The 27,340-nt window shown below is 41.4% G+C and overlaps 3 protein-coding genes across 3 annotated transcripts; 2 read left to right on the top strand and 1 right to left on the bottom strand.

The window, feature by feature from the left end:
• Positions 1 to 1,283: 1,283 nt before the first annotated feature.
• Positions 1,284 to 10,210, top strand: LOC135550416 (U4/U6.U5 tri-snRNP-associated protein 1-like). Its single transcript, XM_064981197.1, has 20 exons — positions 1,284 to 1,831; positions 1,986 to 2,040; positions 2,129 to 2,184; positions 3,076 to 3,202; positions 3,368 to 3,470; positions 3,595 to 3,672; positions 3,939 to 4,038; positions 4,152 to 4,294; positions 4,398 to 4,604; positions 4,801 to 4,904; positions 4,989 to 5,122; positions 5,235 to 5,392; positions 5,587 to 5,754; positions 5,970 to 6,080; positions 8,057 to 8,144; positions 8,281 to 8,371; positions 8,594 to 8,729; positions 8,853 to 8,942; positions 9,542 to 9,663; positions 9,900 to 10,210. Exons 1-20 carry the CDS (start codon positions 1,564 to 1,566, stop codon positions 9,916 to 9,918), a joined length of 2,358 nt encoding a protein of 785 aa, XP_064837269.1. The 5' UTR covers positions 1,284 to 1,563; the 3' UTR covers positions 9,919 to 10,210.
• Positions 10,211 to 10,693: 483 nt separating this feature from the next.
• Positions 10,694 to 13,228, top strand: LOC135550414 (barrier-to-autointegration factor). Its single transcript, XM_064981195.1, has 3 exons — positions 10,694 to 10,839; positions 11,612 to 11,769; positions 12,103 to 13,228. The coding sequence occupies exons 2-3, from the start codon at positions 11,644 to 11,646 to the stop codon at positions 12,247 to 12,249; spliced, it is 273 nt and encodes a 90-aa protein (XP_064837267.1). The 5' UTR covers positions 10,694 to 10,839; positions 11,612 to 11,643; the 3' UTR covers positions 12,250 to 13,228.
• On the bottom strand, positions 12,517 to 18,024 carry LOC135550415 (guanine nucleotide-binding protein G(I)/G(S)/G(O) subunit gamma-3-like). Its single transcript, XM_064981196.1, has 3 exons — positions 17,968 to 18,024; positions 14,579 to 14,678; positions 12,517 to 14,453 (listed from the first exon to the last, which is right to left on the bottom strand). The coding sequence occupies exons 2-3, from the start codon at positions 14,675 to 14,677 to the stop codon at positions 14,325 to 14,327; spliced, it is 228 nt and encodes a 75-aa protein (XP_064837268.1). The 5' UTR covers position 14,678; positions 17,968 to 18,024; the 3' UTR covers positions 12,517 to 14,324.
• Between the last annotated feature and the right edge of the window lie 9,316 nt (positions 18,025 to 27,340).

Raw genomic sequence — 27,340 nt, 5'->3', positions numbered from 1 at the left:
GGAAACATGATATTGGATTGTGTAATTGCTGTATGGTATAGGAAACGGTTGAACATGTATTATTGTTTTGTGAAATGTATTATGTAGAAAGGGAGAGGTTGTTTGACGGGGTCAGATAGGTTGGACGGGAATGGGGAGTGGTTGGTGTTTTGGGTGGGGGTAATGGGAGTAGTGAGGTTTGAAGGAAATTATTTTATTTTATTAGAAATTCGGGGTTAGTTTAAGAAGAGAATGTAGTGGTATAGATAGGTAGTTGTCGGCCTCACACTCCAGTACAGTAGGTGGCGATGTATGCACCAGTCAGTTGGTTGTGATTCGTCAATAAAAACTTAAAGAAGAAGAACGAGGTCAAATCATGACTTCAGTGCTCTTCAGGTCGGAGCTCAAGAAAGAGGCCCGAGTGAGAGATATACTGATTGGATACTTTACCTACGAGAGAAATAAGCTGAAACAATTTTATGTAATTAATTTCATTATTCCTTTGGCCAAATTTCATATTCACAAATGTAAATTTACAAACAAAACATCACATTTTCTTACCTTACATTGAACTGTATTTTAAGACAATTAAATACTCTACTAACAAAAAAAGCTGTTAGAAATATAAGTGTATGTATGTCTCTTAAAAGGTCCTTGTGTAATGTGATGTTGTACCCCCTAGCCCAATTGTACTTTGTATATTATTTATATATACTTGTTCCCCCATGTACTTCCTGTATTGATTTGTTGTTAATAAAAATTAAAAGAAATAAAAAATACAGAGGCCCGAGTTCCTGATTTAGAATTCCAAGTTCGATGACCTTTCAAAACGTTTTTTTTTTTCCAGACGGAGCTCGTTCTTTTTTCCGAGTTCCCAGTTTACTTGAACGCACTGAAAGCGTTTGCTTTCAAGAAAACTGGTAAATCGAGGTGAAATCATGACGTCAGTGCTCTTCAGGTCAGAAAGTGGCCCGGACTTGGAATTCCGAGTTTGATGATAGTTCATGACGATTTTTCGCAGTAGGAGCTTGTTGTTTATTTTTCGATTTTTATTTTATTTTCTAATATCGATGCAGCATTCAGAACTAATAGTAACTCGGAACTTGGAATCTCCGACTTCAGTGTGTTCAAAACAACTGGGAAAAATCGATTTGAACAGTAATCCAACTCGGACATCGGGCCTCTTTCCAGAGCTCCGACTATCCGACTTGAATATCAATTACGTTATGCTTTGAACTCGTATTTTTCCGTGTTCCCAGTTGTTTTGAATGCAGCATAAAACCAAGGATGTGACGTTTCATATGACACCAGAAATAAATCCCAAAAGGTCTTAACAACAAGTCGTCCATTCGTTTGTTAGTTGTTATTCACTCATACGTAAAGACTAGCTTAACACATTTGTTGGAGATTGCACCAAGATGGGGGTTGACTAGCAAGCATTTTGATTATAGTTAAACGTTTTCCCTCTAGCCAGCTAACGTTGTCGCTGGCACGTTAGTTGCACAGACCGGTAAATTGGTGGTACTTCTTTTAAACTAGTTAACGTTAGACATCACTTTAGTTGTACAGCACATAACAAGGAAGATGGGGTCGTCGAAGAAACATAAGGAGAAAGGGCGTGATAAGGATGCAGAAGAGCGTCACCGCGAACACAAAAAACACCGTCACAAGGAGCGGGAGAAGGACAAGGAACGAAATGTCACCCGAGAGAGGGAGAAGAGGAAACGGTCCAGATCGAAGGAAAGGAGCGGACGGGGTTCCGAGAGAGAAGGTCGCAGTAAAGGCGAAAGGAGTGCTGGGGAGCCTCGCGTAAAGAAAGAAAAAGTGGAGGCCGGATATCAAGAGAGTCCAGGTAAATGCAGGCAAATATCCTGGCTTAAACAATTACATACATACATAATTAGAACCAGTCAGTGCGCAATACACTCATATAGTCTGCAGGTATGATATTGAAGATGCTATCTTTTCTCCTGTGTTTTTCACTTCAATTGTAAATTTCCTTTTAGGAATTGGACCACAGTCTGCAAGTGGAGATGCCTCACTTAGCATTGAAGAGACAAAGTAAGTGACGGACATTGAATGATGGTGCCCTGATGATGGTGTAAGTAAATTCTGAATAACTTTCTAACCTGCCTGCCTTTCTTAACAGCAAGCTGAGGGCCAAACTTGGTCTGAAGCCTCTGGAAATGACTGACACAACTAAAGGTGAGAAACTTGAGCCATATGGTGTCTCTGGTTAGAACTAGAACATGGCTGCAAACACGTAAAAGATGCATCCTCAGCCCTCAAATGAAGTGAACTCTTCTGATGCATCATGATGTATGGTGAATTGACACTTGCAGGGCGAGGGAAGAATTAATTCATTTTAAATGGACCGCCCTTGCCTGGAAATGTGTCACTCGTTAATCCCACAGTTGTGTTTTCAGTCGTAATGGAACCGGTAGCTGGTGTACGTGTTTTTTTTAATGAGCTATAGTTCATTATGATTGCATTTCATATCTTGGCTAGAAGATAATGCATCAGCAGACATTAAATGCTGGCCATCTGATGATATCAGGTAAATTGAAAATTACAATGTAGAAGTGTGACGTCAGGGAAAGTTGTATGCACTAGCTAATGTTTCCAAAAGCTAACCAAACAAAAACATAACTTTTACGATGTATGTTAGTGCCGTCATGTGCATTAGTAGCACAACTTCTAACTTATTTACATTTGTTTTTACTTACACTTGCATGTTGACTTCTTCATATTGATGTTGGTGTTAAGTTTGGGATGACTTTTCTTAGTGGATGTACAATCATCGCAAATTGAATTATGGGGTGTTTCAGGCCCCGGAGTGAACAGAATTGTACACTCGCAAACTTGATAAAAAAAACGGGGGCTGAGGAGCTTATGTTGCCAACTTCCCTTGCTTGGCTAATTGTTTGCAACGACGGCAAAGATGGCTGCGGGGATTCCACCCAAAGGCTTAAGGTGAGGGTAAGTGGAGTAGGCTGTGTCTTTTGTGTTTGAAATGCAGCCCATAGGCTATAGTAGTGACGTCATGTATGGAAGTGTGGCTGATCGTGACTGGCTCACCCATGTCTGCTGCCCCAGAGCTCGGTACGAAGGAGCAGCCAATGGTTGCGGAGACGATCAACCCTGTGTACATCAAACAGCAGAACGAGATGAGGGAGAAACTGGCGGCTATGAAGGAGAAGAGGCTCCTCAATAAGAAACTGGGGTAAGGTCTAACTGCAGGAAGGTTTTGGCTGCACATACTCCACCAACATACTCCACCAACATACTCCACCAACATACTCCACCAACTTGCACTACATTAATAAGTGATTTAATGTAACTTTTTTTATTTTCTCTTCCTCGTCCACTTTTTTTTCTTCTACTTCAGGAAAGTGAAGACTTTAGCAGAAGGAGACTGGCTGGATGACACTGTAGCTTGGGTGGAGAGGAGCCGGAAGATGGCCAAAGAGAAAGAACTGGCAGAGAAGAGAGTAAGTAGGGAGGGAACCATGTGGGGAGCAGGAGGGCTGTGAGATGAAGGGAGATGCTTGTCTTAGTTATGATTTTGTACTCTGTTTGATTGGTTCCTTTTGATTTCCTTCCTTTCCCTATCAGGCCAAACTTCTGCAGGAGATGGATGAGGAGTTTGGTGTGAGCAATCTGGTGGATGAGGAGTTTGGCCAGACCAAGAAGGTAAAATCTGCTTTCATGTGTTGAATATCTCACCTGCTCAACTTACGATTATGAAGACACTGTCTTCTGGCTTGTGTATGAGTGCAGGCTAGATTTGAAAAGCATTCAGTGAATCTGTCAGTTTCCCCCCCCCTATGGAGTTTGAGACCTGTGACACCATGCTTGATATAGGATGCTTGATGTCTTGATTCTGTGCAGACTTGAGTTGTCGCCCTATCTGGTGTTAGAAAATGCCTCTTATGTTATTCTGCTTATCTTTGTTAAAGGCCGCTTACAGTTCTCGGGACCTAAAGGGTCTCACTGTGCAGCATAGGATGGAGTCATTTAATGAAGGGGAGACTGTCATCCTCACACTGCAAGACCAAGGTGAGAGGAGGTTGAAATGTTAACAGTAACATAGAAATATATCAATGAAGACCGTGCCTACACCAGACCCTCATCAAACACCTGCACACTTGGCCTTTGTGTGTCTCTTTCAGGTGTGCTTGAAGAGGAGGACGATGTACTTGTAAACGTGGGTCTAGTGGACAAAGAAAAGGCTGAGAAGAATGTGGAGTTGAAGAAGAAAAAGCCTGATTACAAAGCTTACGAAGAGGACGAGAGTGTCGATGACATGGCTACGGTAAGAAAAGAGTTCGTCTTCATTTTGGAAATGCTGTCATGTTGCTCTCATGCTTAATGCAATCTCACTGACCAATGTCCGCCTCTGCACTTATTCTCTGCAGTTCAAGCCGCGCACTGTGCTGGGCAAGTATGATGAGGAGATTGATGGAGAGAAGAAGAAGAGTTTCCAGCTGAGCAAAGGGGGCTGTGCTGAGGGGGAACGGGAACGGGAGCTGCAGGCCATCCGGGAGACCCTGAGGAACCAGGCCCAGTCCTTGGAGATGCCTGCTCTCGCTATTGCCTCAGAGTACTACACACCACAGGAGATGGTGAGGGTTGTGGGGAGGTGCTGCTCTGGAGAGGGCCTGGGAAAGCTGTCTTTTGGATATGTTTTCTCTCAGGTTTCATGTGTAAATATGTCTACTTTTGAATGCTGTGTTTTTTTTGGGGGAGATTTGTTCACACACAATATGAGCTCTCATTAATGGTTGTTCACACAGATTCTTACTACTTTTGTTGTTAAAGGTGGGCTTTAAGAAGACCAAGCAGCGTGTCAGGAAGATCAGGAAGAAGGCGTTGCCTGACGAGCTCCAACTAGACGACACGCGCAACACCGACTTCGGCTCCAGGTTCTGCTCCTCTCCGCTTCAAGTGGAATATGACAGATGAGACACCTTAGTTTCAGTCTGACTCTTTCTCTGTCTCTCCTTCAGGGTTCGGGGTCGGGGTCGCAGGCAGTTGGATGAGGGCCAGGAGGTGTCAAAGGAGGGTGTCATCATACCTGGACTAGATGTACCCCAACAGTCAGATGACATCAGGATGGCAGACATGGACATCAGTGACGATGGTGAGGGAGACATCTGTTAGTGGTTTAGTGATGAGCGAAACAAATGTATGGTTCACTCATGCCTGGTTTTGTTTAATATTATGACAACACTTACACTTTACTCTTCCTTCAGAGGACTTCATCCCCACTGAGCCGGCTGTGCTGGAGGAGGACGAGGCAGAGCAAGATCTGCAGAAGCAGCTGGAGAAGCAGAGGAAGCTCAAACAGAAGCAGCTGGAGAAGCAGAGGAAGCTCAAACAGAAGCAGCTGCTCCAAGACTCTGGAGAAAAGGTGTGAGCATTCTGTTTAGAAATGTTCCTCTCTTTACTCTACTTAAAATATCACTGTGGCCAAAGATTCTATCCTGTGCATTGATCCCTAATTTGATGACTGAAAACTGCAATATTGTGTAGATTACCATCAAAACTTTGCTATTAAATCACCAATAAGTGGTTAAACATTGCTCTCACTCTCTTGTGCTTCAGGTGGCAGAGCAGGTCCCATGGCTTGCAAGAGTGGATGGCAGTGATGACGAAGACAACAAGAACAACCTGAACATTGTATTTAACGCCACCTCTGAGTTCTGCAGAACTCTGGGTGACATCCCCACCTACGGTCTGTCAGGAAACAGAGAGGACCAGGAGGATATCATGGTGGGTACATTCTAAGAGATGGGAAATAGCTAATTGGTCAAAAAAATATATATCATTAGAATTGGCACATAATCACATCATAAACAAGGAAACTGTTACAATTGTATTCTAGTGTGCTCAGTAGAGAGACTTGACATATCCATGAGCTCTGTTGTGTTTGCACTTGAACACACTATGGTTTGAGTCTGTATCAACTGTATCCCTTCTGTTTATAGGATTTCGAACAGGAGGCAGCGAGAGATGGGGCCGGAGGATCAGACTCGGATGAGGATGAGAACGTTGGCTGGAGCATCGTCAACGTAGATGAGGAACAGAAGCAGCCTGATGTGAGTGTCATTCTCCTGCCGGTTGGAGTCCCCTGGTGGGTCATTTACAGAATAACGTACTATGATTAGGGCTGTGGCGATCATTTAATTTTGTCAGATGGTGATTGTCATGCAAATAACTGCCGGTGTCACTGTTATTGACTATTAGCATAAGCATGTTTAACATCCACTGATGCTGACTTTTGGAACATCTACATTTTAATCTAATAAATCCATTTAATATAGCCTACAACATCACAATAAATGCATTATTTATTTTAGGCCGGTCTTGAGAAACATGATGAAAATGTAGTCTATTTCAGAAGAACAGAATGGCATACTCTGAATTGTTCTTATGTTAGGCCCTGATCTGGCTATACCAAATGGCTGTGGGCTACACTAGTTCATTTAGCAGACAAGATTTGCTTAGAATTCCGTGGTATTCTTTTATAGTATGAAGAATACAATTAAATAAAGCTGAATAAAATAGTGTATTTTCTCCAAACGAGTTGAGGGAGTGCGCACATGTGGCTATTCTGTGTTGGGCAGTTAACAAAGACCCAGGTACTCCTATATGCCTAATTTAGAGTTATTTATGCAACTTTATATTGTGATACAAATGTTAGGCTATATGTTTTTATACATTCTAAGCCTGCATGATGCGACTAATGATTTGAAAAAAGTTGCATGAAAGACATGAGCTCTGCTCTGTATCTTCTGCAGGCTGCACATACCATCAGTCTAATTCCCAATTTGGCTAGAACTTGATAATATTCTCACCCATCAGACTACTCTTAATTTAATGTGGTCTTTACATATAGCCTACTAATAATGTGTGGAATTATTTTAGATTTGGAATCCCCCCCATATTCATCATTGTTGAGTCAGTGCTACTTAAGTTTGTTTTTGGACAATAATTTCCTCCTCCAGTTTAGATGGATGTCATATTCTATTTGTCTTATATTTTTAGCCAAAATTATGACTATCCAATCTACTCATCACATTACGAAGTCTATCTTACATAAGTTCACAAATGCGATGTTGCATGAAATGCTTCATTAAAGGTGCATTGTTATGGTGAAATGTATCTTCTCCAAACGTAACTATTTTATATATATATATATATATATATCTATCTCTATCGTATGCTGGGGATCATTCACAAGTGATCATATTGTCACTCATCAGACTATTCTCAATTTAATCTAGTCTTCACATATACTATATAATAAGTGTAAAATTATACTGAACAAAAATATACACGCAACATGAGGCAATTTCAAAGATTTTACTGAGCTACAGTTCATATAAGAAAATCTGTCCAATTTAAATATATTCATTATGCCCTAATCTATAGATTTCACATGACTGGGCAGGAGTGCAGCCATGGCAGCCAGGCCCAGCCAATCACAATGAGTTTCCCCCCCTCATAAGGGCTTTATTGCAAACAAATACTCCTCTGTTGTGAAATAAATCTAGGTGGCCTAGTTTATCGAAAGATGATGGGATTCTCTTTTTAAGAAGCAATCAACTCTGTTTTCTCACACTGTTGCGTAGCCTATAGAAATGTTGAGGCTCTCATGGGCTCTCATGAAGTGTTTGATTAGATTTTAGATGGCATTTGCATTGTCAAAGCGTGATTAGAGGGACAGTATGACGCCTGAGTACCCGGCAGTTAGGACCTGATTTAGGGACAATAGAGCGCTGAGTACCAGGCCATTAGCGACTAGCCGTTAGCAAGTCTGGTAGGATACTAATGACCATCAGTGGTATAAGTGTGCAGTTTTGGAAAAGCCTAGTTACCTTAAATGGTCACGTGGTATTTGACTGCGGCCTTGACTCGTGACCACTGGTGTGGCGGTAATATGGTCACCGTAACATCCCTAACCATAATAACCCATAAAAATACACAAGGCTTTCCCATCTGAACTGCTGAGGTGAAAATGTTTGTCAGCTGTATGTGCTCACCTTACTCACCTTTTGCTTCCATCTCATAGTTCTCCACAGCATCAACCACCATCCTGGATGAAGAACCCATTGTCAGCTCTGGGCTGGCTGCCGCCTTGGCGCTGTGCAAGAATAAGGGTAAGAGATTGGAGTAGCCCCACTGGACAGTATTTGCTTAGTAAAGGACTGTCATGTAATGTTTCTGGTCTATTCCTCTCGTCTCTCTCCTTTACAATTTTCATTATTTCTTTCATACTCTCCTTCTCTCCCTTAGGTCTATTGGACACTCAAATGCAGAAGATATCCCGTGTCCGTGCTCCTACCGGTGCCCTGCCCAATGATAACTACAGCATTGAGGACAAGATGTGAGTTCCCTGTGCTTTGTGTGCTTATGCTGCCCAAATAATTGCTGCTTACTCAAAGACATTGAAAAAGTTACATCATAAATAAAGTGTCATGTTTTGTGTGTTCCATGTTTTTAGCGCAGTGCCTCGTTAAGTTGCGGATGTAAAATGCAGTCCTAACTGTAATGTATGAAAACCCGTTAGCCCCTCCAACTCTCTGGTCTTGTTTCTCCAATTCTCTAGGACTATAGATGACAAGTACAGTCGGAGGGAGGAATATAGAGGCTTCACCCAGGACTTCAAGGAGAAGGACGCCTACAAGCCTGATGTCAAGATTGAGTATGTGGATGAATCTGGGCGGAAGCTCACTCCCAAAGAGGTAGATTATTTAATCTTCCCTTAACATCATTGACATACAGAATGTTGCTTTTGTCAACTGCTGTTTTGATGTAGGCAAAGGGTGTTCGTCGAATATTGCACCCTAATCCTATTCCTTTTCTAGGCTTTCCGGCAGCTCTCACATCGGTTCCATGGGAAGGGGTCTGGCAAGATGAAGACTGAGAGGAGGATGAAAAAGCTGGAAGAGGAAGCGGTATGTCTGACCTTGCTCACTCAGATTATTTTAGGTCACTTTTGAAGTGGCAAGCCCTACTTGGTAGGACTGAAATCAGTACTTTTGTCTCATTTAAGTTAAAATCTTGGTTTATCTGATACTTTTCATCCAAACTCGCATATGGCTTTCAATTGAATAACACACTTTATTTTCCAGACCTTACAAGACCATTCAGGTTGCAGGGCTTGCCCAGTTTCGTCTAGACCTGGGACGATAACCAAATATTATCGATACTGATCACTTATCGCAGGCATTTTGCTTATATTTCATTACAATATGTAGCCTATACTTGAGAAATGTGATGTTTTGGAATGAAATCAGTTTGCTAATGTGGGGGATTGTTGGACAATTGGACAATTGATGGCTGCAACCATCAAACTAGTAGTTTGAATTATCATAAATAAATCTGTGGTGCAGATTAATGTTCTAAAATGATTGTTCTATTTATCCCTAACGCATCAATTCAGGCAATTTATCGCACTATGGATTTTTGTTCATATGGCCCAGCTCTACTTTAGTCTCGTCAGTGGTTTGACCGAGGATGTATTTAAATTGATCCCCCACCTGTCTCTTATCAGCTGCTGAAGAAGATGAGCAGTAGTGATACCCCTCTAGGAACGGTCGCTTTGCTTCAGGAGAAACAGAAGTCACAAAAAACCCCTTACATTGTTCTGAGTGGGAGTGGGAAGAGCATGAATGCGTGAGTATTTTACAAACCTCTTTCTTTGTCCTCTTTCACCCTGCCTTAGATGTATGTATTTCTAGTTTAATTATAGTGGAGCTGTTTGAGAATGACAGAGCAGCTCAGAATATTTCATTTAAGTATTTCATTTAAAGGAGAATGTGACCTGCATAGATTATGTAACTAATTACTACTCACACTGATGTCTGTTTCCCTCTCAATATGTTTGGCCTGTATTCCTCCTCTTTCCTCAGAAACAACATCACCAAATAGATGTGGCTGAGAAGAGGTATCTGACCAGTGAGGATGCAGGCTGTGCACCGTTAGACACACAAACACAGACTGAGATGTTTTACATTTTATTTTCCTTGTTGAATAAAATCAAGTAGCTGCATATTGCTGTTGTGTGTAAAGAAAGTAGAGTTTTTGCTTTTGATGTGTAAACAAGGATTGTTATTTACATACAGTAAAGATTTGACATGACTTATTGTTCCTTTTTTTATTTCCCAAATGTATTTGTTTTCGGGGGCAAATTAAACCATTGAAATTGCAAGGTGCTGAAGTTGGGGCAGCATTGTGTGTAGGTTATTTCATGTGAGTCGGGTAAGGTTTAATATGTATCCTCTGTCTCTCCCACTCTAACACACTTGTACAGCACACAACACATGCACTGAATAAATTATTTCAAAGATTTTGGTAGAAATAACAAAGCATTGATTCATTATTGACAGATCCCATTAACCAAAATCTTTATGTAAGTCACACAGACATACACACACATTCCCAAATGGGCCCCTTGCTTAGACCCTACACTGTAGTCTATGCACTTGTGGAAATCTAAGAGAATTTGACAACACCAATCAAATATAGAGAAGATATCAACAATATGTGTATCTTTTGAAAGCTGAATATTAAACATTGAAATGCTCTTGAGATACATTTCGAAGATGATTATTAGAAGTAGGCCTACATTACACCTGGGAAAGTGGCAAGTTCACATTTACGAACCAGAGTTTTTGATTAAATCTGAGTTGCAAAATGAAATAACGGAAACGGAAATAACATAACGGCGGGATAAGGAAGTGTAATCGGAATTTATGAAAACCATTTATCACATACACAACCGGTGCGGTAACTACCGTCTACTCTTCGTGGTTGGAAAAGGTCACGAAAACGCGTACGACAAGAAACAAGGTAGCTTATACACCACTACGCGACTCGAATAGTTGTAACATTCTAAACTTCTACGCTTGCTTTAAATCTGATTGGTGGCACGGGAGACTAGCTATAATATATCCATAGAAGCAGACCGCACACGTTCGATCCGTCAGCTCAGGCTAGTTAGCTAGCACACAATCACCATTAGCAAACATTGAATAGTCATGTGAGTTTCAGTTCAATTGTCTGATCCAAACACGTTTCTACGTAGCTAGAAGCTAGTTATTTCTGACGTGGCAAGCTTTTTATCACTAGAAGCTAGCTGGTTACACTTTTGCTTGCTAAATGGCTAACTAGCTAGCTCAAGTGAAGCTGTTGGGCGCGGAGTTTGAGAGCTCCAAAAATAGTGCTCCTACTGTGGCTATGTATATTAGCAAACTCACAATGTAGCTTTGCGTGCATTACACTGTGGTCCTGGTCAAGTTAGCATACAAGGAGTATTTGTTTCCCACAAAGAACATGGAAAGGCTTTGGTTTCAGTTTGGATCTTGTAAGACACTGAGGTCATGCTAGGGAACTCCCAATATGTTTTATGCAAATTGTGGCACCGCTGTTTGTCATGTTCACCCGGTATGTCCTGTTTAATATACGTTATTTAGAAACACCTAGCAACAGCTAGCAACACCATATGTTGGCGTAGATCAAGTGTGTGCCTCAACTGTTTAAAACCAAAAGCAGTAGATAAAAGGTGCAATAACCTCCAATTGTAGTGAATTACTTCATTTTCTATTCTATTCCTTGTGTTAAGGTACTCTAGGTGATCACTGACAGAAAGCAGCCATGTCGTCAACATCCCAGAAACACAAAGAGTTTGTGGCAGAACCCATGGGGGAGAAGTTAGTCAATGCACTTGCTGGCATTGGAGAGGTGCTTGGCAAGAGACTGGAGGAGAAGGGCTTCGACAAGGTGATGCAGAGTTTACTTAACTTTGGAACTTTAATCAATCAATTGAATATATTTTTAAAGCCCATTTTTACATCAGCAGATGTCACAAAGTGCTTATACAGAAACCCAGCCTAAAACCCAAAGTGCAAACAATGCAGATAGACATGGTGACTAGGGTTAAACTCTCTAAAAAGAAAGGAACCAGGCTCTGAGGGGTGGCCAGTCCTCTTCTGGCTTTGCCGATGGACATAAGAGATAATGGAACTTTGTTTTGTATATTAATTTTACCTAGTGGTTAGTGTGTCCATGTTCTCTTTTTTTCCCCCCTCAATTCTCACTTGTGTACTCCCATAGGCTTATGTGGTCCTGGGTCAGTTCCTAGTGCTGAAGAAGGATGAGGAGCTATTCCGGGACTGGCTGAAAGATACATGCGGGGCCAATGTCAAACAGCAGGGCGATTGCTACGGCTGCCTGCGTGAGTGGTGCGATTCTTTCCTGTAGAGAAGTTATTTTATCCAGTTTCAGTTTTTCCAATTTCTAAATCCCAAACATCCATTTACCTCTACTGTGGTTTCACATCAACTTACACCTCATATGGACTCTCACTGCACATGAGGAAGTTAAGCAAAGTCGGACGTCGTAAGACCCAGTTATTTTTGAACTATAGTCTTATAGACTTAAGAATGCTTTTAAAATCAGTAAGACATACTTTGCTGCAGTCACCCATGGGGTTGTTACACCCAACTGTGTGACTCTGTAATGCTGACCTTTTCTATGATTAAAATCTTTGGCTGCACAGAAACGTTGGGAATGAGCTCATTTTGGTTTTCCTGCAATGTGTTATTTCAATTTGTTCTCTGTCAAAAGAGAACTTTTATCAACACGGTCCCTTCACAAAAGTTATAACTAATGTTTTTACTCATCTCCAACTGATTGATTGCCCGTGCATTTATTTAAATTAACTTATAATAGGATTTTAAACCATTTTAGATACCAGATAGCTTTAACATCTGTAGTTAAAATGTCAAGATGTTACTGTTCATTTTTACAAAACAGAGTTCACAGGAAACACTAAGGTGTGATTGCTCCATGTTATCTTGTTTGTTTTTGTCAAAGTTGAAGAGATGCCTCAATGTTGTAATACAATTTTTTTTTTCACGATCTACTTAAGTTAGCTACCACATCACCCAATTTTCACACACAAAATGAAAGCCAAAAGTAAACCCACAAAAAGGAGCACTGTTGTTCCAGTAAGTAATTTCTAGGCATGCGTGTGTTGCTTGCTAACGTTTAATTGCTGAATGATGGTTTTTCTGAAATACTGGTTCATGTTTTTGTGTTTTGACTGTGAAAGCATATTAGTTTTTATATTTTTCTTTTGAAATGAACAAAACCAACTGCAAGATCTGGACAATTCCGGGTTTGTTTTGTTTTTGCCATTTTTGGGGGGAGGGAAATAAAATCACAAATGAAATGCAAACTTGTTTTTGGTGACGGTGTTTATTTTAGTCTTTGATTATCAACGTCTCCTTTTATTCAGAGCTCTTTATTTTTATGAAATATAAACAGTGAAGGTCTACATTGTAACATTGATCTTAAGAGTGATAATATTCCTAAGCATCCTTAAAGACTGGTCTCGAAATGTACCTCTTAGTTAATGCTATTGTCATAAAGGCATAACTTATTTATTATTAGGCTCCCACTTGACAAATTAAACCGCTTTTATCATTTTATCCAGGCTGTATCACAACCGGCTGTGATTGGGAGTCCCATAGGGCGGCACACAATTCGCCCAGCGTCGTCCGGGTTTGGCCGTTGTCGGCCGCCATTGTAAATAAGAATTTGTTCTTAACTGACTTGCCTAGTTTAAATAAATAAACATCATTGATCATTTATTGGGAACCTCTCTTTTTGGATCACTGATCCTGTGTTAAGGCAGCTTACCACTTGTACACACCAGTGGAATTATTTGGGTCAGTGTGTATTGCCTTGTCCTCTTAATACCCTCTTACTGGGCGGCAGGTAGCCTAGCCTTTCGGTTGCTAGATCAAATCCCCAAGGTAAAAATCCGTCGTTCTGCCCCTGAACAAGGCAGTTACCCACTGTTCCTAGGCCGTCATTGTAAATAAGAATTTGTTCTTAACTGACTTGCCTAGTTAAATGAAGATTCAATTACTGATCCAGTGCCACCTACATTTCTGCAACAAAGATTAAAAAAGTTACATCCAGGACTGTCTGTCGCACACAAACTATTTAACAAAGGCTGATTTGGGCAGGCAATGGATATTTACCATGAAGTGTGTATTAAAAGTTACAAATAATTCCAATTTGTGTTGTCACCCCTCCATCATCCATCTTGCCTATTGAGTTGATTTGAGAAATGAGCTATTTCATGTTGCATAATGTATTTACAGTATATCCACTTGTATGTTTTTCAGGTTCAAATTTGTTAGCTTTCTTGGTGTGTTTTAGATGTGTATTTGTTTTGAAAGGCTATCATGACTCATATGTTAATGGTTACGTATTGTTTGCATTTTTGTCTGGACATTGTATTTCACAACATCCTGTGGCTTGTCTCAAAGGAGTGCACAGAAGAGCTTCTTCTCCCTGAATGGGTTCTCTGAGGTGGACACAGGGTTGATGAGGGGGTCCTCAATCGCGTGGTTATCACAGTATGCCATCAGGTCTGCAGCTGCCTTTGATACCTGAGGGTGGCAAGTAGTGGTATTTAAGACTGGAAATGAAGGTATGGGCATACACCAAAGGCATTAAGGCACGCGCAATATGCCCCCTCAGTTTCAATGGGCATGATGCCTCCTCCGAGGCTTACCTTGATCCTGCAAAAACTGGCTTCAATCTTCAATTGCTCCACCAGTTTCCTGGCTTGGCCGACACTCATGGTGCTGTTCACGGGGGTGTCTCCTTTCATCCTGTCAAGAGAGCCAAGAATAAATATGGCACATGATTGACACAAACATTCAATTATTTGTTTCAGAAAAAAGACCACTGACGGCTAGAAAGGCAAATGTACATCATGGTGCATCACATTAAAACATTGCACTGCATTCATTCTAGGTAACTTACATTTCTATTCTTATCAGTGAAAATATATTAATCACTGACTGCATCCAATTCCACTCCCTCCTAAATTTGACACACTTTTTTAGCTCATTTACTTCAATCTTCCTCTGCTCTCCATCCATCTCCAGGGACCAATGGTGTAATTTACTACTTCCTTGCCACTCAGTGGTGCGGCTGTCTAAGGCACTGCATTTCACTACTAGAGGTGTCACCACAGACCCTGGTTCGATTCCAGCCGGCCGTGATTGGGAGTCCCATAGGGCAGCGCACAATTGGCCCAGCATCGGGGTTAGGGGAAGGTGTGGCCATGGTAGGCCGTCATTGTAAAATAAGAATTTGTTCTTATTAACTGACTTGCCTCGATAAAGGTTAAATAAAATAATAAAAATAAGCTCTCTGCCCAAGAAAAACTATCTCATCTATATATAATAACAATCCGTTTTTATATAAACACAACATGTTGGTCCCATGTTTCTCAAGCTGAAATAAAAGATCCCAGGAATTTTCCATATGCACACAAATATTATTTCTCTCAAATGATGTGCATAAATTGGTTTGCATTTCTCCTTTGCTAAAATAATCCATCCACTTGACAGGTGTGGCACATCAAGAAACTGATTAAACAGCATGATCTGGGGACAATAAAAGGCTTCTCTAAAATGTGCAGTTTTGTCACACAACACAATGCCACAGATGTCTCAAGTTTTGAGGGAGTGTGCAGTTGGCCTGCTGACTGCAGGAATGTCCACCATACTTGTTGCCAGAGAATTAAATGTTAATTTATCTACCATAAGCCGCCTCCAACGTCATTTTAGAGAATTTGGCAGTACGTCCAACTGGCCTCACAACCGCAGACCACATGTAACCACGCCAACCAAATCCGGCCTCTTCACTTGCGGGATCGTCTGAGACCAGCTACCCGGATAGCTGATGAAACTGAGGAGTATTTCTGTCTGTAATAAAGCCCTTTTTTGTGGAAAAACTAATTCTGATTGGCTGGTTATCAATTGGATGGGCCTATGCCTTCCCAGGCCCACCCATGTCTGCACTCCTGCCCAGTCATGTGAATGGGGCGGCAGTGTAGCCTAGTGGTTAGAGTGTTGGACTAGTAACTGAAAGGTTGCAAGTTCGAATTCGCGAGCTGACAAGGTACAAATCTGCCGTTCTGCCCCTGAACAGGCAGTTAACCCACTGTTCCTAGGCCGTCATTGAAAATAAGAATTTGTTCTTAACTGACTTGCCTAGTTAAATAAAGGTAGAATTTAAAAAGAAAAATGTGAAATCCATAGATTAGGGCTTAATTTATTTATTTTAATTGACTGATTTCCTTATATGAACTGTAACATCAAGGACCTTTATACTAGGCGGTGTCAGAGGAAGACCCAAAAAATTGCAAAGACTCCAGTCACCCAAGTCACAGGCTGTTCTCTCTGCTACCGCACGGCCAGCGGTACCAGAGTGCCAAGTCTAGGTCCAAAAGGCTCCTTAAAAGCTTCTACCCCAAGCCATAAGACTGCTGAACAATTAATCAAATGGCCACCCAGACTATTTACATTGACCCCCCCCCCATTTGTTTTTACACTGCTGCTACTCGCTGTTCATTATCTATGCATAGTCACGTTACCCCTACCGACATGTACAAATGATCTCGACTAACTTGTACCCCTTGTATATTAGCCTCGTTATTGTTATTTTATGGTGTTCATTTTTACTCTATTTTATTTAGTAAATATTTTCGTAACTCTATTTCTTGAACTGTATTGTTGGTTAAGGGCTTGTAATTAAGCATTTCACGGAAATACTGTTGTATTTGGCACGTGACAAATAAAATTTAATTTGATTTGAACTCAGTAAAATCGTTTAAATTGTTGCATGCATCTTCACAAGCTGTAGGACAATTCATAATGTGTACATGGATGATTGGTTTAATTGTCAGTGTACAATTTATTTGCTATACAGATAGTCATCTTAAGTCGGTTAAAGATGCAATCTCAAACTTTTGTAAAATTTCAGCCAGTAGTTTTGAAAGTGGTGGTCACGAGCCAAACGTGGTCTCCGTTTTTCGTGTACTACGTCATCCAATTGTGTACTATGTCATGCATTTCGTATGATATGTTACGAATTTTGCCATTTGTATGATATCATACGAATTTAACATTTCGTGGGATATGTTACAAATCCAATTCGTTAAATATATGTTGTGAATTTGGATCCCGGAGGGCATCTTTAATATGTGTATATGTACTGGCTGAAAGATAAGTGCTTTTTATAGAATATGTGGACCACCAAGAGTACAATACATGTATGTTCAGAGACCATGTATGATTTTCTCTACCATTACCACTCTACCTGTAATCTATGAATAATGTGGAATAGGTTATATTCTATTTATTTTATCATGGGTTTGTCTGTCATTATGTGTTCAAGCAGACAGCACTATGATCCCAATGGCAGGACAATCTCTAGAGCTTATAGAAAGTATAGAAACAGCCCCTTATTCTTGTTGAAAACAAATAGTTTTAGGTCAGGGTGATGGGATTTTGTAGATATATTTGATATGGACAGTTATTTATGGGACCTCATTTGACGGGAACACACCAATTGAATGGCTCAGGCAGCCAAAAAAACTGGGCCAAATGCACAAATGCCTCAACACAAAGATCTAGATGTATGTGAATATCATCAAATCACATCCACATCAAATATGCGAAGGCTATAAGCACACCACTGCCTGGTTAATACAAATCAAGTTGAAGGGACAGTACACCACTGCCTGGTTAATACAAATCAAGTTGAAGGGACAGTACACCACTGCCTGGTTAATACAAATCAAGTTGAAGGGACAGTACACCACTGCCTGGTTAATACACATCAAGTTGAAGTGACAGTACACCACTGCCTGGTTAATACACATCAAGTTGAAGTGACAGTACACCACTGCCTGGTTAATACACATCAAGTTGAAGTGACAGTACACAGAGAAAGTTCAACAGGAAACGAATAATGAATGGACAAGAAGTGTGAAGGGAATTCGCTAACTGGAGAAAGAGAGAGGCAAAAACACCAGTCCATTCTGGCCCTCTCCAGCTCCTCTGATTATTCCTTCCCTTCATCACCTCTTGTCATCCTCTCCCTTACCCTTGTTGTATTACTCTTCTGGTGCTCTCCCTCCACTTCTCTCTCTCTCTCCCTCCCTCTATCTGCCCGTGTTAGGGATTTTAGTGTAACTGAACCCCACCCCTCATGTATGCTACACCGTTCTGGTAAACAGTCCTGTGCCCTGAAATTCTGTTATAATGAACATCAGACTCCTAGTACATGCATAAGAACCCCCTCTGCAGTGAGTGGAACCTTCCGGGCAAAGGGAGGGGGGCTCCATTGGAATCGATTTTCTTCTGCGAGCTGGATCATACCATCTCTACATGAAAAGAAAGGGGAATGAGGTGGATAGGAGTCTCACAGATGAAATAATTGACATAACAAAATATGAACATGATGTTGTGTCCAGGCCAAATACAATATTCACAATCATTGATGTGCACTGTAAGAATTTATATTTATTAGTAATTCTCTACCTCTCTCTTCTGTTGCCATGGGAACTGCTGCATTCTCTGGACTCTTTGACTTTTACCTTCTATCATCATACTGCCCTCAATGGTCTCTCCCACCTTGGCAAGAGATATTTGTAGTCCCCCTTACCAACGCTGCCCATCACTTGCCCCTTCTTTTCTGCACCCTTCCTCCCTTTCCCATCACGCCTCTTATGTTACAGTTTCTATCTCAATCGATTAAATTGGAGAGAATAGAAGATGTGAACAAGGACAATGGCATGGATAATATTTCTTAGAATGTTGAATTCAGTTGAATTATTTATTGTAAGAATTTATATGAGCTGTTAGGCATAGGCTATGACCAAATAATTTTTATTGTACTTTTATTTAACTAGGCAAGTCTGTCAGAAGGACAGATTTGTACCTTGTCAGCTCGGGGGTGTGAACTTGCAACCTTCCGGTTCCTAACCACTAGGCTACGCTGCCGCCTTCGACCTCATGGATTATCTTCCCTAACCGAATCTATTTTATCTTTCTAATTTGAAACGTTTACATCCATTCTCATACATGACAATTTTCTTGGGTTACATACTGATGGTGTGAAATGATATCAACTTCAACCTCTGTGCACCCTTTGCACACGAACCAGTCGGTTTGCTCTTGAAGTTTTTCCTCTCGTCCGTATCTTATTTGCAGTTTGGCTGTAGTTTTTGCATTTTTAGAAAGTAGCTAGCTAGCTACAATAAATAGAAGTGTGTATCATAAATATTATACGATGTTTAACTTTGAATAATGACAATTATGTGTATGTACATTATTTATCTATAGTGCTTCAGGTACTATAGACGAAAAGGTGACTATAAGGATGTTGCACATTTCGATGCATTCTTGCCAATCCCTTGCACTTGCCTTGCGCGAGTTAGCCATTTTTTTCCCCATGTAGCTGGCTACGACGTTAGCATGCTACCTTTATATGTGTATTGCTATAAAGGTTTCAATATGTCAACTGAATCATAGATCATATAAAATAAATGACATATATGGGTAGCAACCACTGTCATTCATGATAATTTTGAAATGTTATCTTTACGAAAATGTTGAAGCTTGCTTGCCAGCAGCAGATGAGTCCTCTATTATAGGGGCTCTGGTTAGCAGCAGCATAGTTACACTATACATTGCATTTGGGAAAGAATTCAGACCCCTTGACTTTTTCCACATTTTGTTATGATACAGCCTTATTCTAAATTTGATTAAATGTTTTTTTTCCCCTCATCAATCTACATACAGTGCCTTGCGAAAGTATTCGGCCCCCTTGAACTTTGAGACCTTTTGACACATTTCAGGGTTCAAACATAAAGATATAAAACTGTATTTTTTTGTGAAGAATCAACAACAAGTGGGACACAATCATGAAGTGGAACGACATTTATTGGATATTTCAAACTTTTTTTAACCAATCAAAAACTGAAAAATTGGGCGTGCAAAATTATTCAGCCCCTTTACTTTCAGTGCAGCAAACTCTCTCCAGAAGTTCTGTGAGGATCTCTGAATGATCCAATGTTGACCTAAATGACTAATGATGATAAATACAATCCACCTGTGTGTAATCAAGTCTCCGTATAAATGCACCTGCACTGTGATAGTCTCAGAGGTCCGTTAAAAGCGCAGAGAGCATCATGAAGAACAAGGAACACACCAGGCAGGTCCGAGATACTGTTGTGAAGAAGTTTAAAGCTGGATTTGGATACAAAAAGATTTCCCAAGCTTTAAACATCCCAAGGAGCACTGTGCAAGCGATAATATTGAAATGGAAGGAGTATCAGACCACTGCAAATTTACCAAGACCTGGCCGTCCCTCTAAACTTTCAGCTCATACAAGGTGAAGACTGATCAGAGATGCAGCCAAGAGGCCCATGATCACTCTGGATGAACTGCAGAGATCTACAGCTGAGGTGGGAGACTCTGTCCATAGGACAACAATCAGTCGTATATTGCACAAATCTGGCCTTTATGGAAGAGTGGCAAGAAGAAAGCCATTTCTTAAAGATATCCATAAAAAGTGTAGTTTAAAGTTTGCCACAAGCCACCTGGGAGACACACCAAACATGTGGAAGAAGGTGCTCTGGTCAGATGAAACCAAAATTGAACCTTTTGGCAACAATGCAAAACGTTATGTTTGGCGTAAAAGCAACACAGCTCATCACCCTGAACACACCATACCCACTGTCAAACATGGTGGTGGCAGCATCATGGTTTGGGCCTGCTTTTCTTCAGCAGGGACAGGGAAGATGGTTAAAATTGATGGGAAGATGGATGGAGCCAAATACAGGACCATTCTGGAAGAAAACCTGATGGAGTCTGCAAAAGACCTGAGACTGGGACGGAGATTTGTCTTCCAACAAGACAATGATCCAAAACATAAAGCAAAATCTACAATGGAATGGTTCAAAAATAAACATATCCAGGTGTTAGAATGGCCAAGTCAAAGTCCAGACCTGAATCCAATCGAGAATCTGTGGAAAGAACTGAAAACTGCTGTTCACAAATGCTCTCCATCCAACCTCACTGAGCTCGAGCTGTTTTGCAAGGAGGAATGGGAAAAAATTTCAGTCTCGATGTGCAAAACTGATAGAGACATACCCCAAGCGACTTACAGCTGTAATCGCAGCAAAAGGTGGCGCTACAAAGTATTAACTTAAGGGGGCTGAATAATTTTGCACGCCCAATTTTTCAGTTTTTGATTTGTTAAAAAAGTTTGAAATATCCAATAAATGTCGTTCCACTTCATGATTGTGTCCCACTTGTTGTTGATTCTTCACAAAAAAATACAGTTTTATATCTTTATGTTTGAAGCCTGAAATGTGGCAAAAGGTCGCAAAGTTCAAGGGGGCCAAATTCTTTCACAAGGCACTGTACATTACCCCATAATGACAAAGTGAAAACAGGTTTTTAGACATTTTTGCAAATGTACTGAAAATAAAAATGGATATATCACATTTACATAAGAATTCAGACCCTTTACTGAGTACTTTGTTGAAACACCTTTGGCAACGATTACAGCATCAAGTCTTCTTGGTTATGAAGCTACAAGCTTGGCACACCTGTATTTGGAGAGTTTCTCTCATTCTTCTCTGCAGATCCTCTCAAGCTCTGTCAGGTTTGATGGGGAGTGTCGCTGCATAGCTCTGGCTGTGCCACTCAAGGATATTCAGAAACTTGCCCTGAAGCTACTCCTGTGTTGTCTTGGCTGGGTGCTTAGGGTCATTTTCCAGTTGGAAGGTGAACCTTCACCCCAGTCTGAGGTCCTGAGTGCTCTGGAGCAGGTTTTCATTAAGAATCTCTCTTTGCACCGGTCATCTTTCACTCGATCCTGACTAATCTCCCAGTCCCTGCCACGGAAAAACATCCCCACATTATGATGCTGCCACCACCATGCTTCACCTTAGGGATGGTGCCAGGTTTCCTCCAGAAGTGATAATTGGGATTCAGGCCAAAGAGTTCAATCTTAGTTTCATCAGACCAGATAATCTTGTTTATCATTATCTGAGAGTCCTTTAGGTGCCTTTTGGCAAACTCATAGCAGGCTGTCATATTCCTTTTACTGAGGAGTAGCTTCCGTCTGGCCACTCTACCATAAAGACTTGATTGGTGAAGCACTGCAGAGATTATTGTTCTTCTAGAAGGTTCTCCCATCTCCACAGAGGAATTTTGGAGCTCTGTCAGAGTGACCATCGGGTTCTTGGTCACCTCCCCGACCAAGGCCATTCTGCCCTGATTACTCAGTTTGGCCGGGCGGCCAGCTCTAGGAAGAGTCCACTGCTTTCTTGGGGACCTTCAATGCCACAGAATTTTTTTTGTACCCTTACCCAGGTCTGTACCTCGACACAATCCTGTCTCTGAGGTCTACAGACAATTCCTTCGACCTCATGGCTTGGTTTTTGCTCTGACATGCACTGTCAACTGTGGGACCTTATAAGGACAGGTGTGTGCCTTTCCAAATCATATCCAATGAATTGAATTTACCACATATGGAATCCTATCAAGTTGTAGAATTATCTTGAGGATGGTCAAAAAAGTTGCACCTGACCTCAATTATGAGTCTCATTGCAAAGGGACTGAATACTTTTGTAAATAAGGCATTTCTGTTTTGTTTTTTATAAATTTTAAACATTACTAAAACAATTGTTTTCTTGGTCATTATGGGGTGTGTAGATTAGGGCTCCCGAGTGGCAAACTGCATCTCAGTGCAAGAGGCGTCACCACAGTCCCTGGTTCGAATCCAGGCTGAATCACATCCGGCCGTGATTGGGAGTCGAATAGGGCGGCACACGATTGGCCCAGCGTCGTCCATGGTTTGGCCGGAGTAGGCCGTCATTGTAAATAAGAATTTGTTCTCAAAAGACTTGCCTAGTAAAATAAAGGCTAAATGAAATTCTCTTTTTTTAAAGATTGATGAGGGAAAAAAATACAATTTCAACCATTTTAGAATTAGGCTGTAACGCAACAAAATGTGGAAAAAGTCAAGGGGTCTCAATAATTTCTGAATGCACTGTACATACAAAAGTAAGTGGACAGCCCTTCAAATGAGTGGATTTGGTGTATAAAATCGAGCACACCGCCATGCAATCTCCATAGACAAACACTGGCAAGTGACTTTCAACGTGATACCGTCATCGGATTCCACCTTTCCAACAAGTCAGTTCATCAAATGTCTTCCCTGCTAGTGCTGCCCTGGTCAACTGTAAGTGATGTTATTGTGAAGTGGAAACGTCTAGGAGCAAAAACGGCTCAGCTGCGAAGTGGTAGGCCACACAAGCTCACATAACGTGAACACTGAGTGCTGAAGCACGTACCGCACAAAAATTATCTTGGTTGCAACTCTCACGACCTGGTTCCAATCTACCTCTGGAAGCAGCGTCAGCACAATAACTGTTCGCCAGGAGCTTCATGAAATGGGTTTCCATGGCCGAGCATCCGCACACAAGCGTAAGATCACCATGCGCAATGCCAAGCGTTGGCTAGAGTGGTGCAAAGCTTGCCACCATTGGACTCTGGATGCAGTGGAAACACGCTTCACCATCAGCCAGTCTGACGGACTAATCTTGGTTTGGCAGATGCCAGGAGAACGCTACCTGCCCCAATGTATAGTGCCAATTGTAAAGTTTGGTGGAGGAGGAAGAATGGTCTTGGGCTGTTTTTCATGGTTCGGGCTAGGGCCCTTAGTTCCAGCGAAGTGAAATCTTAACGCTACAGCATACAATGACATTCTAAGACGATTCTGTGCTTCCAACTTTATGGCAAAAGTTTGGGGAACGCCAATTTTTCAGCATGACAATGCCACCGTACACAAAGCAAGGTCCATAGAAAAATGGTTTGTTGAGATTGGTGTGGAAGAACTTGACTGGGCTGCACAGAGCCTTGACCTCAACCCCATCGAACACATTTGGGATGAATTGTAACGCCAACTGTGAGCCAGGCCTAATTGCCCAACATCAGTGCCCGACTTCACAAATGCTTTTGTGGCTGAATGGAAGCATGTCCCCACAGCAATGTTCCAACATATAGTGGAAAGCCTTCCCATAATAGTGGAGGCTGTTGTAGCAGCAACTCCATATTAATGGCCATGGTTTTGGAATGAGATTTTCGACGAGCAGGTGTCCACATACTGTTGGTCATGTAGTGTAGCTAGCTATGAGGCTATACTTAATGTTTTGTCATAGAATGAGTCCCTAGTCCATTATCTTTTACAGTTTCATATCTGTCTTATGTGTGTGTATGTCTAATTGCTCTCTCACATGTCCATTGGCCGTGTAGAAAAAAGTCTTAAAACTCATTGTATGATGCACTAGAAATTACATTCCTAGAAATTCCTAAAGCAGAATGATTTATATCTTCAGAGTGATGTAGATTTGAATGGTGCTTTTGTATTCCGTATCCATCTGCATTAAAGTCTCAATGCTATTTTCTTCTATTTTACAGCTTGCTACAGAAATATTATTAAAGACCGGCCAGCACATTATCAGGTTTTAAACTTGCAGTAGACAAAGAAAAAGTAAATTAGCTAGAAATTAATGTTATATTAAGGGATGTAACAAATATATTTGTATTCTGTACTAAGAATCCTCATTTCAGGATCCCCATTAGCTGCTGTCCAGCAACATTAAGACAGTTATATACAGTTTAAAATATTACATTTCTGAACCCTGTACCCAATACATTTAGTGTATTCCCTCAGGCCACTACTCCAAATCAAATCAAATTTATTTATATAGCTCTTCGTACATCAGCTGATATCTCAAAGTGCTGTACAGAAACCTAGCCTAAAACCCCAAACAGCAAGCAATGCAGGTGTAGAAGCACGGTGGCTAGGAAAAACTCCCTAGAAAGGCCAAAACCTAGGAAGAAATCTAGAGAGGAACCAGGCTATGTGGGGTGGCCAGTCCTCTTCTGGCTGTGCCGGGTGGAGATTATAACAGAACATGGCCAAGATGTTCAAATGTTCATAAATGACCAGCATGGTCATATAATAATAATCACAGGCAGAACAGTTGAAACTGGAGCAGCAGCACGGCCAGGTGGACTGAGGACAGCAAGGAGTCATTATGCCAGGTAGTCCTGAAGCATGGTCCTAGGGCTCAGGTCCTCCGAGAGAGAGAAAGAGAGAATTAGAGAGAGCAGACTTAAATTCACACAGGACACCGGATAAGACAGGAGAAGTACTCCAGATATAACAAACTGACCCTAGCCCCCCGACACATAAACTACTGCAGCATAAATACTGGAGGCTGAGACAGGAGGGGTCAGGAGACACTGTGGCCCCATCTGATGACACCCCGGACAGGGCCAAACAGGAAGGATATAACCCCACCCACTTTTCCAAAGCACAGCCACCACACCACTAGAGGGATATCTTCAACCATCAACTTACCATCCTGAGACAAGGCCGAGTATAGCCCACAACGATCGCTGCCACGGCACAAACCAAGGGGGCGCCAATCCAGACAGGAAGATCACATCAGTGACTCAACCCACTCAAGTGACGCACCCCTCCTAGGGACGGCATGAAAGAGCACCAGTAAGCCAGTGACTCAGCCCCTGTAATAGGGTTAGAGGCAGAGAATCCCAGTGGAAAGAGGGGAACCGGCCAGGCAGAGGCAGCAAGGGCGGTTCGTTGCTCCAGAGCCTTTCCGTTCACCTTCACACTCCTGGGCCAGACTACACTCAATCATATGACCCACTGAAGAGATGAGTCTTCAGTAAAGACTTAAAGGTTGAGACCGAGTTTGCGTCTCTCACATCTGTAGGCAGACCATTCCATAAAAATGGAGCTCTATAGGAGAAAGTCCTGCCTCCAGCTGTTTGCTTAGAAATTCTAGGGACAATTAGGAGGACTGCGTCTTGTGACCGTAGCGTATGTGTAGGTATGTACGGCAGGGCCAAATCAGAGAGATAGGTAGGAGCAAGCCCTTGTAATGCTTTGTAGGTTAGCAGTAAAACCTTGGAATCAGCCCTTGCCTTGACAGAAAGCCAGTGTAGGGAGGCTAGCACTGGAGTAATATGATCAAATGTTTTGGTTCTCATCAGGATTCTAGCAGCCGTATTTAGCACTAACTGAAGTTTATTTAGTGCTTTATCCGGGTAGCCGGAAAGTAGAGCATTGCAGTAATCTAACCTAGAAGTAACAAAAGCATGGATTACTTTTTCTGCATCATTTTTGGAGAGAAAGTCTCTGATTTTTGCAATGTTACGTAGATGGAAAAAAGCTGTCCTTGAAACAGTCTTGATATGTTCGTCAAAAGAGAGATCAGGGTCCAGAGTAACGCCGAGGTCCTTCACAATTCTTTTTGAGAAGACTGTAGAACCATTAAGATTAATTGTCAGATTCAACAGAAGATCTCTTTGTTTCTTGGGACCTAGAACAAGCATCTCTGTTTTGTCCGAGTTGAAAAGTAGAAAGTTTGCAGCCACCCACTTTCTTATGTCTGAAACACAGGCTTCTAGCGAGGGAAATTTTGGTGTTTCACCATGTTTCATTGAAATGTGTGTCATCCGCATAGCAGTGAAAGTTAACATTATGTTTTTGAATGACATCCCCAAGAGGTAAAATATATAGTGAAAACAATAGTGGTCCTAAAACGGAACCTTGAGGAACACCGACATTTACAGTTGATTTGTCATAGGACAAACCATTCACAGAGACAAACTGATGTCTTCCTGACAGATAAGATCTGAACCAGGTCGTAACTTGTCTGTGTAGACCAATTTGGGTTTCCAATCTCTCCAAAAGCATGTGGTGATTGATGGTATCAAAAGTAGCACTAAGGTCTAGGAGCACAAGGACAGATGCAGAGCCTTGGTCTGATGCCATTAGAAGGTCATTTAACACCTTCACAAGTGCAGTCTCAGTGCTATGATGGGGTCTAAACCCAGACTGAAGCATTTCATATTCATTGTTTGTCTTCAGGAAGGCAGCGAGTTGCTACGCAACAGCATTTTCAAAATTTTTAAGAGGAATGGAAGATTCGATATAGGCCGATAGTTTTTTATATTTTCTGGGTCAAGGTTTGGCTTTTTCAAGAGAGGCTTTATTACTGCCACTTTTAGTGAGCTTGGTACACATCCGGTGGATAGAGAGCTGTTTATAATGTTCAACATAGGAGGGCTAAGCACAGGAAGCAGCTCTTTCAGTAGTTTAGTTGGAATAGGGTCCAGTATGCAGCTTGAAGGTTTAGATTATTTTCATCATTGTGTCAAGAGATACAGTGCTAAAACACTTGAGTGTCTCTCTTGATCCTAGGTCCTGGCAGAGTTGTGCAGACTCAGGACAACCGAGCTTTGAAGGAATACGCAGATTTAAAGAGGAGTCCGTAATTTGCTTTCTAATAATCATGATCTTTTCCTCAAAGAAGTTCATGAATTTATTACTGCTGAAGTGAAAGCCATCCTCTCTTGGGGAATGC

This window comes from Oncorhynchus masou, chromosome 12 (genome assembly GCF_036934945.1).
Source record: "Oncorhynchus masou masou isolate Uvic2021 chromosome 12, UVic_Omas_1.1, whole genome shotgun sequence".
Taxonomy (NCBI): domain Eukaryota; kingdom Metazoa; phylum Chordata; class Actinopteri; order Salmoniformes; family Salmonidae; genus Oncorhynchus; species Oncorhynchus masou.
This window is presented reverse-complemented; position numbering and strand designations above follow the sequence as displayed.

What these genes read in the sequence shown, in the direction of transcription:
- LOC135550416 (XM_064981197.1), top strand. Translation starts at nt 1,564, where the DNA reads ATGGGGTCGTCGAAGAAACATAAGGAGAAAGGGCGTGATAAGGATGCA. An exon ending in AGTTTGGCCAGACCAAGAAG is followed by an intron (nt 3,673 to 3,938) that starts GTAAAATCTGCT and finishes TCTTTGTTAAAG; the next exon opens with GCCGCTTACAGTTCTCGGGA. An exon ending in TACAGCATTGAGGACAAGAT is followed by an intron (nt 8,372 to 8,593) that starts GTGAGTTCCCTG and finishes CCAATTCTCTAG; the next exon opens with GACTATAGATGACAAGTACA.
- LOC135550414 (XM_064981195.1), top strand. Translation starts at nt 11,644, where the DNA reads ATGTCGTCAACATCCCAGAAACACAAAGAGTTTGTGGCAGAACCCATG. An exon ending in AGGAGAAGGGCTTCGACAAG is followed by an intron (nt 11,770 to 12,102) that starts GTGATGCAGAGT and finishes GTACTCCCATAG; the next exon opens with GCTTATGTGGTCCTGGGTCA.
- LOC135550415 (XM_064981196.1), bottom strand. Translation starts at nt 14,677, where the DNA reads ATGAAAGGAGACACCCCCGTGAACAGCACCATGAGTGTCGGCCAAGCC. An exon ending in CCAGTTTTTGCAGGATCAAG is followed by an intron (nt 14,454 to 14,578) that starts GTAAGCCTCGGA and finishes TGCCACCCTCAG; the next exon opens with GTATCAAAGGCAGCTGCAGA.